The following is a 12,056-nucleotide window of genomic DNA, read 5'->3' as shown; positions in this document are numbered from 1 at the left end:
TCGTGTAATTGGCCTGGGTTTCTCACTGCAGCTATAATTTAAGGGAGAGATTGGTGAGAACGTCTTCTACGTAGATCAGTGCTCTGCTGAGATATCCCCACTAAGCATTTTTCTGACTGACGTTAGGCCTGAGTCCTGTAGAAGTCGTCCAGGAGACTATTCCAAAGAGTTTATTCTGTGTCCTCGTGAAGGTGTAGAACCATCTGTGGGGCCCTCAAATTGGCATTGGAAGACTTAACTTCTTTCCTTTAAGGACTAGGAGAAAATAGAGACGAAATGAGAATTCACCACACCGAGAACTCCCTTTTAACTACATAACCTTAGGATCTCTAATGCCCAGTCCACGGTAGCTACATGTTACAGCCAAGGGGGAAGCTTCGTCACGGATTACCTACAGACTCCCTCACCCCTACGCCCCACCTACGTTCCTGATCCCACGCTCCCTCGGGCCACAAATGCGGTTGGCCACCACTTCCGTTTCACACCTATCCGGTTCCTCTCCGCTCAAGATTGCCCACCCACCGGTGACCTCTTCGACAACCGCACCTGCCCCATAACAAGTCTCCCTGCTTCGGCCCCTTTCGCTGCCCAGCAGCTGCTGGCTCTGTAAATGAGCCCTCCGGTGGCCGCCGTGTGCGATGCAAACCCATTATTACCCTCTGATCTCTCCAGGTTCATAGATTCTGAACACGCTAGCCTTTCTGTCCTTTAGCACACCAAGCTGGTTCCTGCCTTAGGGCTCCTGCGCAAGCTATTCTTCCGGAATGTTCCTTGTATATCTTTCTAACAAGCATTCTGTCCGATGTCCTCTCCTAGTCGACCTCTCTCTGTATATCATTTGTGTCCATGTCCTGGTCTGTAGTTCTTCGCGGTGCTCGTTTCTTAACGACACTCGTTCCTCTCTTCCCACTGAAATAAAAGCACCACGAGGGGCAGAGACTTGGAGCTACGTTCACTTCCCAAACGCCCTCAACTGGTGAACGGGTGACACCTGCCGGTGCCAGCAACACTGCTGTGGCCGAGCACCTACCTTTGGTCACATACAAGTAGAAGAAGTCGCAGTAGAAGATGGTTTGTACCACTCCAGACACCACCGCGATTTGGTCGTAGAAGTTCTCGGTCTGGTACCGCCTGATCCAGTTAGCCAGGTAGAGCGCCCGGTACAGCCCGAGAAAGAACAGGTAGTGAGTAGTGATGGTCTCCGCCTCTCCGGTTTTACTGATCATGAAAAGCTGGGGCAGGATGGCCACCGACTCCAGGTAGATGGAGAAAGTCCAGAGGATCTGAGCCAAAGAGGGAAGAGGCCGGAGGAGGCTGATCAAGACCAAGAAGGGGGCCGTCTCTTCAAAAGAAGGTAACTACTAACACGTTCACGGGACAGAATATGACGAAACAAGAAAGTTCCCGAAATATAATCCATTCCACCCCCTTTTCTCTGTAAATAGGAAATATTTTAAAAGTTCCAAGTAAACTGCTTTTTTTTCACATCACGTGGACATTTTCGAACATAAGTTTTTAATCGTAGCAGAACTTTATTGTATAAACTCGCCTTCATGCAGGCCATAGTTTCTCAATGCACGGGCATCACAAGTTCATGTTTGTTGGTCCACAGCCCAGACTTCCTGAGTTACGTTCTCGGCCCGGACTGTGCTCAGGTGTCCACCTTTGGGACAGAAGTTCTCAGTAACCATAAGTGGTGCTGTGATGCCTGCTCTGTTTGTCCACAGGACTATTTGGATGCGCCCATTTCCAAATGGAGTCGTGTGAATAGCTTATTACCGATTTCTCAACTAACAACAATATACGAGCGATGGTCACGTTGTACCAAAACACAAGCCCAGACCTTACAAAAGATCAGAGGGAAGGATGTTCGGCAATGTGTTTACCCTTAGCGATTGGTATTCCGCGTCCCTTCACTTACCTCCAAGGGAGTGAAACTGTAGTTCTCAAGGAAGGAGAGACCAATGACAGGGACCAGAAGAAATTCCAGGCGGAACGTGTCATTCTCACTGTCAAATGTTTTCCGAAATTTCCCATAGATCATGTACACTGTGACGTAGGCACAGAGGAGAAAAACCACCTAACAAGGGAAAGAGCCACAGGGGAATCCATAATGAAGTCATTTTCCACTCTCTTGGCTGGGCTTCCAAGCTACCTTGAGTTGGGACCAGCCTAACTAAAGGGCCAGTGCTCTTGCCCCAAGGGGGAAGAAGTGAAATGCGTACCATTTCTCCGGAGTCATTCCCCTTGATTCCGAAACTAATGACCCTTTTGTTAAGTAACTCCTTGCTTCTAATTAGGACCACTGGCACTAACCGTGTGAGGACCCAAAGGTGCCTGGGCATCTCCTTACTGGAGAGCCTCAGGCAGGAGATGGGGGGATGGGTTGGTCTCTGTCGGGGGATTTAGCAGTGGCATTCCAGGGCTCTTAAATGTCAAATTCCTAGATCTGCATCAGTGACCTGTGAGCATTCTTCCACTAGGACTAACGTCTTTTGAATCATTTGGTCATTGGTCCTGCGGAAAAGCACTCTCTTTAAAAAAAAATTTTTTTTTAAATATTTTCTTTTCAGAGAGAGAGCACAAGCAGGAGACAGGCAGAGAGAGACGGAGACACAGAATCTGAAGCAGGCTGCAGGCTCTGAGCTGTCAGCACAGAGCCCGACGTGAGGCTCGAACTCACAGACCGCGAGATCATGACCTGAGCCGAAGTCAGACACTTACCGATTGAGCCACCCGGGCACTGCTCTTTTTTTTAATTTATTTTGAAAGAGAGAGCGAGCAAGCGGAGGATGGGCAGAGAAGAGAGGGAGACAGGATCCCAAGCAGGTGCTACACTGTCAGTGCAGAACCCGATGCAGGGCTCAAACTCACGAACCGTGAGATCCTGACCTGAGCCGAAGTCAACAGTCGGACACTTAACTGACCGAGCCACCCAAGCGCCCCAGAAAAGCTCTAATTGCAGTAGCCGTCCCTCCAGCATGTGACGTTATGGTTTGGCCTCTAACTCTCTAGGCCAGAGGTTCTCAACTTTGTGCATCAGAATCACACAAGTAGCACACCTTTTTCCCCTCCTGCCCCCAGAGTTACTGATTTGGTAGGTCTGAGTAGGCCTGTTGTATTTCTAGCAGGTTCCTATGTGATGCTGATGCTGCTGGTCCAGGAACTCACTGACCTAGAGAACTCCTATGTGAGCTTCAAAACTCAGTCTCTCACCAGAATGAGGCAAATACACTTGGTGTCACCATAGCTCCACGGGAACATACACGATGTCCCCCATAATCACATGCTCTGGAAATGTCTGTGTACCCGGTCTCTTTCCCCCGTTGTCTGTAAGCGGGTCCTGACTGTCCTGTCCACCTCTGAACACCCAGCCCCTAACTCAGGGCCCGGCACAAAAAACGTCCCAGAATGAATGAATGAATGAATCAATGAAGTGGTGATCACTTCCTCACTTCACCAATGCAGAAACTGGCCTCTCTGAGGTTTCCACAACTAACTCGTTCTGCCATGCCAAGCGCTGGGTCCTCAGCCCCTCCCAGGACCGTTCAAGTCCGACCCTCAGGCAGAAAAATGAACCGAGCAGGTGGTGGTTGCTATTTCCGTGTTGAATTTAAGCAGACTGTGATTTCAGGACCTCAGACAAGTTCACACAGTTCGACGCCCCACAGGCAACAACATCTTCCATTCCAGCAAGATGCCCGGAATCCCAAAGTCACATCCCTGATGAGGAGAAAGTACCTTCTGGGTGCCAGGCGCTTTACCTAAATCATCTCATACAGTCTTCACAATAGCCCCGCGAGATCGGTAGAGTTCCCCATTATGTAGCCTTCCTTCCTTAAAAACGGAACTGTTAGTGGGGCGCCTGGGTGGCTCAGTTAAGCATCCAACTCTTGATCGCAGCTCGGGTCATGAGCTCACAGTTCATGAGATCGAGGCCTGCATCGGGCTCTGCGCCGGAAGTGTGGAGCCTGCCTGGGATGTTCTCTCTCTGTCCCTCCCCTGCTCATGATTGCTTGTGCTCGCTCAGAAATAAACTTTAGGAAAAAAAAAATGGAACTATTAGATGATGTGCCCAACTGAAAACTACATTTCTCAGCCTCCTTTGCAGATAAGGATGGTCAGTGACGTGCAGTCACTGGCTAGCGTTAGGGAAATCTCTTTACAAAGGGCTTACCCAGATGGCAGGTACACTGTTGCTCTTTTTTCCTTTCCTCTTCCTTCCTGCCCAGAATGTGATGTGATGGTAGGAGCCCTGGCATCCATTTTGTGACCCTGAGGCAACCCTGAGGCTAGATGCCACATTAGGACTTGCTATATAACTTGCAAGGCCTCTTTAAAAATTAAAAATTTCAAGGGGTGCCTGGTGGCCCGGTTGGTTGAGCATCTGGCTTCGGCTCAGGTCATGATCTCACAGTTCCTGGGTTTGAATCCCCGTGTCGGGCTCTGTGCTGACAGCTCAGGGCCTGGAGCCTGCTTTGGATTCTGTGTCTCCCTCTCTCTCTGCCCCTCCGCTGCTCGCGCGCTATCTCTCAACAATAAATAAATGTTAAAAAAAAAAAAAATTTCAAGATGGCAACAGCAAAGCATTAAACCCAGTGTAGGGCTCTTCTGAGCAACCGCATGTGTCCCACACTGACAAGTCCTGGTCACACTAAAGATAGTGGAGCAGAACGTTAAAAGGAGCTAGGGGTGCCTGGGTGGGCCGGTCAACATCCAGCTCTTGATTTGGGCTCAGGTAATGATCTCACAGTTTGTGAGTTCGAGCCCCGCATCGAGCTCCATTTCGAGCTCCACGCGGACAAGCCTGCTTGGGATTCTCTCTCTCCCCTCTCTCTGCCCCTCCCCTGCTCGTGTGTGCGCGCTCTCTCAAAATAAATAAACAAACAAACAAAAGGAGCTGCCATCCCAGGCCTGGATGGCCCACCTCCAGATTCCATGTTATGAGTAAAGAAAAAATAAACCTTCATCTTACTAAAATCACTCTTTTTTTTATTTTTAATTTTTTTTTAACGTTTTTATTAATTTTTGAGACAGAGACAGAGCATGAATGGGGGAGGGTCAGAGAGAGAGGGACACACAGAATCTGAAACAGGATCCAGGCTCTGAGCTGTCAGCACAGAGCCCGACGCGGGGCTCGAACTCACAGACTGCGAGATCGTGACCTGAGCCCAAGTCAGACGCTTAACCAACTGAGCCACCCAGGTGCCCCTACTGAGACCACTCTTAAGTCTCTGTTACCAGCATCCAAGCAGGAACATTCCGCTTCCCTCTGAAACCCGGGCTCCTTCCACTAACCTGTGTTGCCTTAAAGAGCTAAGATGGCTGAGGGAGAAGTTCCTGGCCGCTCGCTCAGTCGGTGGAGCGCGTGACTCTCGATCTGGGGGTCACGAGTGCAAGCCCCACGTTGGGTGCGGAGTTTAAAAAGACGTGGGATGGCTAATTTGGAAAAAGCTCACCCCAACGTAACCTCCAACGGTTGTGGCCCGGGGCCCAAGACGTCAGAATAGGACCAAGACATTCTCAGTTTCCCCTGTGAAACAGGACCATGCTTCAAAGCAACAGTTTCCCATCACAAAGTTAAGTCCAAGTTAACCTGCGCCCTCCCCCAGCCCTCGGCGGCAGAGCCCCTGCCTGTCCCCTGAATACAGCAGGCTTGATCCCACCTGGGTGGTTTCTGAACCAGCTCTTCTCTGCTGGGAACGCTCTTCCTCTGATCGCCTCGTGGCTGGTTCCTTGTGTCACACAGACCTTGGCTTACGTGTCACCTCCTCAGAGAGGCCCCTCCTGGTCATACTCCCTGAACATTTTCCTGTTCCTTCTCTATCACGTAACCCAGGTATTAAAACTTCTTTTCTTATAACCAAAGGAGGGGTGCCTGGGGGGACTCAGTCGGTGAAGCGTCTGGCTTCAGCTCCGGTCATGATCTCGCGGTCCGTGGGTTCCAGCCCCGCGTCGGGCTCTGTGCTGACGGCTCGGAGCCCGGCGCCTGCTTCGGGTTCTGTGTCTCCTGCTCTCTGTGCCCCCTCCCCCGCTTGCGCTCTGTCTCTCAAAATAAATAAACGTTAAAAAACAGAATGAAAGCCAACGTCACCCTATTTTAATAACATCTGCATAACCTCACCCCTAACCAAAGTTTTGCTGGCCGTTTTATTATCTGTCTCCCCAGTGAGAATGTAGGTTCCTTGAGAACAGGAGCCTCGCGGGTCTTCTTCAGGTACCTGGCTCACAGGAGGTGCTCAAGAAATACGGATATTTGTCAAATGCATGTCGGACGAATAACCTCTCTGCAAGCTCAGGGTACCAGGTTTGATTTTTGGCTCATTTTTTGGAACCGTCATAACAGCCACCCTCTATCGAATACTTGATATACGATGGCTGTGGTGTATCTGCATTTATTACCTCATTTCGTGTTCACAACGGAACCCGCCGAGGCGAGTACTGGCACTGTCTTCAGTCTGAAGATGAAGTGCACAGGGCCCAGGGCCTCGCCCAAGCCCAGGGCCCCCGGCGGCTGTCAACACAGTCAGGATTCCCATCCAGGTCTGCCCGGCTCCACAGCCCGTGTTCCCGAGCGCGCAGTCTCGGTCTGCGGGGCTCAGGGGACCCCGCCACCACGGCCACCCCACCCACCGCCCTCACCTTCATCACTGTGTTGTAGACGGAGATGAAGTTGGTGAACAGGTCCAGGTACCTGGTGGTGAAGACGAGAGCAAAAAGGATCTGGCTCTTCCCAGAGATGCCTGTGGCCAAACGAGAAGAGGGGAAAATGAGACCCGGACTCCTAGGCCCCACGACACTCAAGAAGCCCAGTGCCCGGGGTCGCCCCGGGGGGGGGCTCCGTCCTTTAAGCGTCCAACTCTTGACCTCAGCTCAGGTCTCGATCTCGGGGATCCCGGTGTCCCTGCATGTGCCTGCCCGGATTTCAGCTCTGGAGAGGGTGTGTGTAGTGGTGGGGGTAGGGGGGTCCGGGCTTCTCTTCGCTCCACCCTCACACTTCCACTGAGTCCCCAGAGTTCTGCCTTTTAGACGGCAACTCACTGAGAGGTGATTCATCAGGGAGACCAGAGCGGGCAGAGGAAGAAGCAGGGCCGGAGGACCATCCTATTTTATTTTCCAAATTTTAAACATTCAAAACGCGGGGCGCCTGGGTGGCTCAGTCGGTGAAGCGTCCGACTTCGGCTCGGGTCATGATCTCATGGTTCGTGGGTTCGAGCCCCGCGTCGGGCTCTGGGCTGACAGGTTGGAGCCCGGAACCTGCTTTGGATTCTGTCTCTCCCTCTCTCTCTCTGCCCCTCCCCCACTCATGCTCTGTTTCTGTCTCAAAAATAAACATAAGAAATTTTTTTTTAATTTTTTTTTTAACGTTTTATTTATTTTTGAGACAGAGAGAGACAGAGCACGAACGGGGGAGGGGCAGAGAGAGAGGGAGACACAGAACCGGAAGCAGGCTCCAGGCTCTGAGCCATCAGCCCAGAGCCCGACGCGGGGCTCGAACTCACGGACGGTGAGATCGTGACCTGAGCTGAAGTCGGACGCTTCACCGACTGAGCCACCCAGGCGCCCCAAACATAAGAAATTTTTAAAAAGAAAATCAATTAAGAAATCAAAGATTCAAAATGCTTTTTTTTTCACCGATAAAAGGAATAACTATTTTTGCTCTTTGTAAAACAAAAAGCAGCTGATCATAAAGACAGTGCAGAGGGTTCCCGTATACCCGTCACCCAGCTTCCTCCTGCAGAACATTTACCAAAACTAAGACATTCACCCTCGTATGGCACTACTGACCGAGCTCCAGGCTTCAGTCAGGTTTCACCCATTTTCCCACTGACACCCTCCTCCTGTTCCGCGAGCCAATCCAGGGATCGATGCTGCCTTTAGTGGTCACGTTCCTTAATCGCCCTTCGGCCACTTCTGCTACGTCACGGAGGTGGGGGAGGCAAGGACAGTCTGGACACCTCACCAAACCATCCCCATCGACGATGCCCGCGTGTCTGATCCAAAGGTCAACTCACCCAACCTCCCCAGAGGCGGCTGAGGGCTGCGTTCAGAACCACATCCTTCCCCGGGCTTCTGCGACTGTCCTCATGGCTAGCTCACCGCCCCTGGCCGCTCCCGTCCTCACCACCTAATCGTTGAGGGCTCCCCGGGCTTCTCCCTGGCCCCGTGCCGTCTCAGGGACGCCCCAGCTCCGGACTCTCCTCCGAGTTCTGGCCCCTATATTCCAGCCTGACCACACTCACCATCTCCCCGCGAGCCCCTCCCCTCCTTCGAGAACGCCGCCACGGTCCCCTCCAAGCTCACTCCAGGAAAGCAAGAGCCATCCACCTCCACCGCCCCCACTCCCGTGCCCCTCGCCGGCCCAGCACCCTACCTCAGGGCTCCCACCCGTCTCCCCAAGTCCTTCCTTGCTGCCACCCCCACCCCCATTCCACTTGCCAACCAATGGGCTATTTTTAAAATAAAATTCCACTTAAAGCCCTTAAGTGGCTCCCAAATGCCCTTTAAAATAGAGACTCATATCCTCCTCGTGGCTCCTGAGGTCCCGCCCAACCTTTCCTGGCGGCCTGCCTGGCCCCATATCTCATCACTGTCCCCCTCAGTCCCTCCCTCCAGTCACGATGATAACATCTGGGTTTTACTCTACGTGTAACCGAGTGACTGGGGACTTTGGCACCCAGAAGTGACATTACCTGATTAAGGGCCCACTTCCTTTATACGCCTGAACTGTGCCTTATCTATTTCTCTGGTGCTGCACATTTTGGGGAGGGAGACAACTGCTGATGCCCCCCAACGTTCTGGGGGGCACCGGGCCCCCCGTGCCGGCTTTCCTGCCAGTATGGCGAGCCCGAGCCCCACACTCCTCATCTGTAAGATGAACGCCCCCCCCCCCCCCCGCCATGGGTGGGACAGCACTGACGTGAGGCCTACGCAGGACTCAGTGAGGGTGTGAGTGCCCCCTGGGGGGGTCTGGGACTTGGACTTGAGGCCGTGGGGCTGGCTGTGGTGACGGAGCCCACTGCTGGCAGTGGCGCCTGGGGTCCAGGCGGCAATGCCGACCCGAGGCCAGCTCCGGGCCATGCCTGTGGCCACCCCAGAGCCCTCCCAGAGGCCTCTCCAGGGAGGTCCTCGGCACCACTTAGGAGGGTCCAGGAGGAGGGTCCAGGAGGAGGGTCCGGCGGGGGACAGCTACCCTCTCGGCACATGGCCTTCCTCCCCCGCTCCCCTCTGCATCCTCAGCCTGCTGGGTTCCTGGGCTTCACTCACACCTCAGTGCTCCAGAGCCCGACAGTCAGGAGCACAAAGGTTTTCACGCTCCTTTGAAAGCAGTGAAACATTTCCACCGAAGGGAGCCAGGCACAGAGACCCGGGACAAGGAAGGGAATGCGAGCCGGTACCTGGCCAGAGTCCCCCCACCGCCCCGCCCCGGGGATCCCCTGAGCACACAGCAGCCCTCCTTCCATTTGACGGATGGCAAAACTGAGGCCCGAGGTGACACAGGGAGTCAGTGGCTGGGCGAGACCTAAGCCCCAGTCTCCTACCTTTTGGGGTGGGTCAGCGAGGGTCACACCAGGCTCCGCGTCTGGGGGCAGACGGGGCTGGCGTCCAGGCACCTCACCTCCTCAGATCCCCGCCAGGCGTGTGCCAATCCCCCTGCGCGCGCGCGCACACACACATACACACACACACACACACACACACACACACACACACACACACGCTTCACCGCCCAGCTGCCCTTTTTCTTTCCCCGTAGCACTTAGCACCTCTAAGAAACCGTATCATTTACTTGGCTGCTACGACTGTTGCTGGCTGGCACGTCTCCACTGCTAGAAAGTCCCCTCCACCAGGCGCGGGGCCCAAGTTGTCGGTGTTCCCTCCGGGGGGCCAAGGGCCGGGCGGGGCAGCGTGGGTTGGGGAACAGCGCCCCCCTCCCGGTCATGGTTGCTCACTCCCGCCTAGGGCCCTCCGTGGAAGTGCAGGGACCGGTCCGAGCTAGACTCCCCCACCCTCCCCACACCGGAGCCCCTGCCTCACTTCCCCGAGTGGGAACTTGAGGGGCCCAGAGTGCCCATCTCTCCAGAGACTGGAAACCGGAATGGCCAGCAGGTCCAGGACCACACCCTCTTGTAATGCCTCTCCCGCCAGCACCCAGCCCCTCCTCCGTGGCCAGTACACGAGGGAGTGACCTGCTTCACGTCCCTTCCGAGCCCCCCTCCCCTGCTCCCCACACTTCCGCCGCTCCCCAGTCCCGACTCCCTAGCCTGACCGACAAGGCGCTTTCACATTTGGACCCCCCACCCCTCTGCCACTCATCTCCCTTGCGGCCCTCCCCCACATCGGGCTGCTAGCTCTCCCTGGGACAATCCCTGTGGGCTTTGGCACCCCCAGCACCCTCCACACAGCACACCCTTCCTGGTGACAGCCCGCCCATCCTCCAGGACCCAGCACAGAGCTGCTCCCTCCACCAACACTTCAGGGGTCTGCTCTCTGCCTCCTCGGGCCCCCACTCCGCCTGCATTCATCTCTGTATCCCCTGACCCCAGTGCCAAGCACAGGGTGGGCCCCTCCAGGACACCAGCGGGGCAAAGATGGCTGCAGGAGGCCTGAGCAGCCTTTTTGACGCACCGGGTCCTTTTGGCCACCAGCAGTCCCACCCTGAAACGTCTCCAAACCCCCCAGGGAAGGCAGCCAGACTGCTGGGCAAAAGGGGGACTTCTCCTGCCCTCCCGGGGCTTCTGCTACAGGGGCAGGTCCGGGCTCGCCAGGGCCCAGCCTGGTGTCCTTCCTGCCACATCACGGCCTCGTGTGCCACGCGCAGGCAGAGGAGGGAAGAGGGCCCAGCCTGAGGGGATGTCTGGAAGGGGCCGTGGAGAGTGGTGGGGGGAGGAAAGAGAAGCCCCTGAGAACTGGAGGCCAGTCCTGGGTGCAGACCCCCCCCCTCCACCTTCGGATCCCACTCTGGGCCTGAGTGAGGGTACACAGAGTCACAGGCCGCCAGCTCCTGAGAAGCAGAAAGAGCAAACTGTCCAACAAGCCAGACTAGCGGAAGCAAGAGGGTATCACCTCCTGCGCACCCCCTCCTCTTCCCACTGGCAGGGGTGGGGCAGGGGTAAATCACCCTCCCTCCAGAATCTCCCAGGGTCCTCCTTCTTTGATGGGGTGCACCTTCCCATGTTCTCTGGAAGCTGAGCTGTGCGAAGACAGTCTCAAGCACCCCCAGGCCGAAGTCCCCACCCTGAACGGAAATTCAGCAGCCCCCCACCCAGGGCTTGCAGGCAGGCGGCACCGGCTGGGGCCCAGGCGGCCCTGGCCCTCCCTCCCCCACCCCACTCCCCACCCCCCACCCCGTCGCACACCTCCGCCCGGGCGACCCTCACCGGAGCAGCACTTGGACCTCCAGATCTTCCCCAGGAGCAAGATCATGGCCAGGAGGTGGCTCAGGTCGCCGAGGATCCGGAACACGTTCATGGTTCCCCGGGCGGGCGGCCCCCACCCCTGCCCCCGCACCGCGCGCGGCCAACTCCTGGGAAACTTTCTGGCGGGAGAGGCGGCTGCCACGTCCCCGGGCCGGGCTCTGGGTCCCGCGCTCCGAGCCCCGCGCTCCCCGCCGGCGCCGCCGCCGCCGCTCCGCCAGCGCACCCTCGGCCGGGCGGTGACGTGGCCAGGCCGGCAGCCGTGCCGGGCGAGCCAGGAAGCGCCGCCGCCCGAGATCCCGCCTCCCTCCCGTCCCAGCGCCGCGGCCCCGGGGCCTCCCGCACGTGACCTTGGGCGGGCCCCCGCGCCCCTCCCGCCGCCGGGGGCCCCCTCATCCGCCTCCAGGGTTTATAACTCGGGGGCCTGGGTGGATGGGGGGGGCGGGGCGCGCGCCAGCGTTTGGCCTAAGCCTAGAGGGTTGGCAGCGCCCCGTGAATGTGACCCACTGCCGCTGTCAGCATCCGCCTGGGGTTCAAGGCCTCCCTCCTTTCCCGCGCTCTTACCTGTCCACTGCCAGAGCCCCCTTGTCCTGACCCGCCCAGTCGGGGCGGTGAAGCTGGTGAAAGATGGCCCTCAGG

At 56.2% G+C, this 12,056-nt stretch overlaps 1 protein-coding gene across 1 annotated transcript; it reads right to left on the bottom strand.

The window, feature by feature from the left end:
- Positions 1-116: 116 nt before the first annotated feature.
- Positions 117-11,555, bottom strand: KDELR3 (KDEL endoplasmic reticulum protein retention receptor 3). Its single transcript, XM_042947806.1, has 5 exons — positions 11,382-11,555; positions 6,643-6,743; positions 1,922-2,080; positions 1,031-1,283; positions 117-255 (listed from the first exon to the last, which is right to left on the bottom strand). The coding sequence occupies exons 1-5, from the start codon at positions 11,470-11,472 to the stop codon at positions 215-217; spliced, it is 645 nt and encodes a 214-aa protein (XP_042803740.1). The 5' UTR covers positions 11,473-11,555; the 3' UTR covers positions 117-214.
- Between the last annotated feature and the right edge of the window lie 501 nt (positions 11,556-12,056).

The sequence above is a fragment of the Panthera leo genome, chromosome B4 (assembly GCF_018350215.1).
Source record: "Panthera leo isolate Ple1 chromosome B4, P.leo_Ple1_pat1.1, whole genome shotgun sequence".
NCBI classification, from domain to species: domain Eukaryota; kingdom Metazoa; phylum Chordata; class Mammalia; order Carnivora; family Felidae; genus Panthera; species Panthera leo.
Note: the sequence above shows the minus strand (reverse complement) of the source record. Positions and strands in the feature narration are given on the sequence as shown.

Coding starts and splice junctions, on each gene's coding strand:
- KDELR3 (XM_042947806.1), bottom strand. CDS start 11,472: ATGAACGTGTTCCGGATCCTCGGCGACCTGAGCCACCTCCTGGCCATG. Junction 1,284..1,921: donor ACAGTTTCACTCCCTTGGAG/GTAAGTGAAGGG, acceptor TCTTTGGCTCAG/ATCCTCTGGACTTTCTCCAT. Junction 256..1,030: donor CTACTTGTATGTGACCAAAG/GTAGGTGCTCGG, acceptor ATTTTCTCCTAG/TCCTTAAAGGAAAGAAGTTA.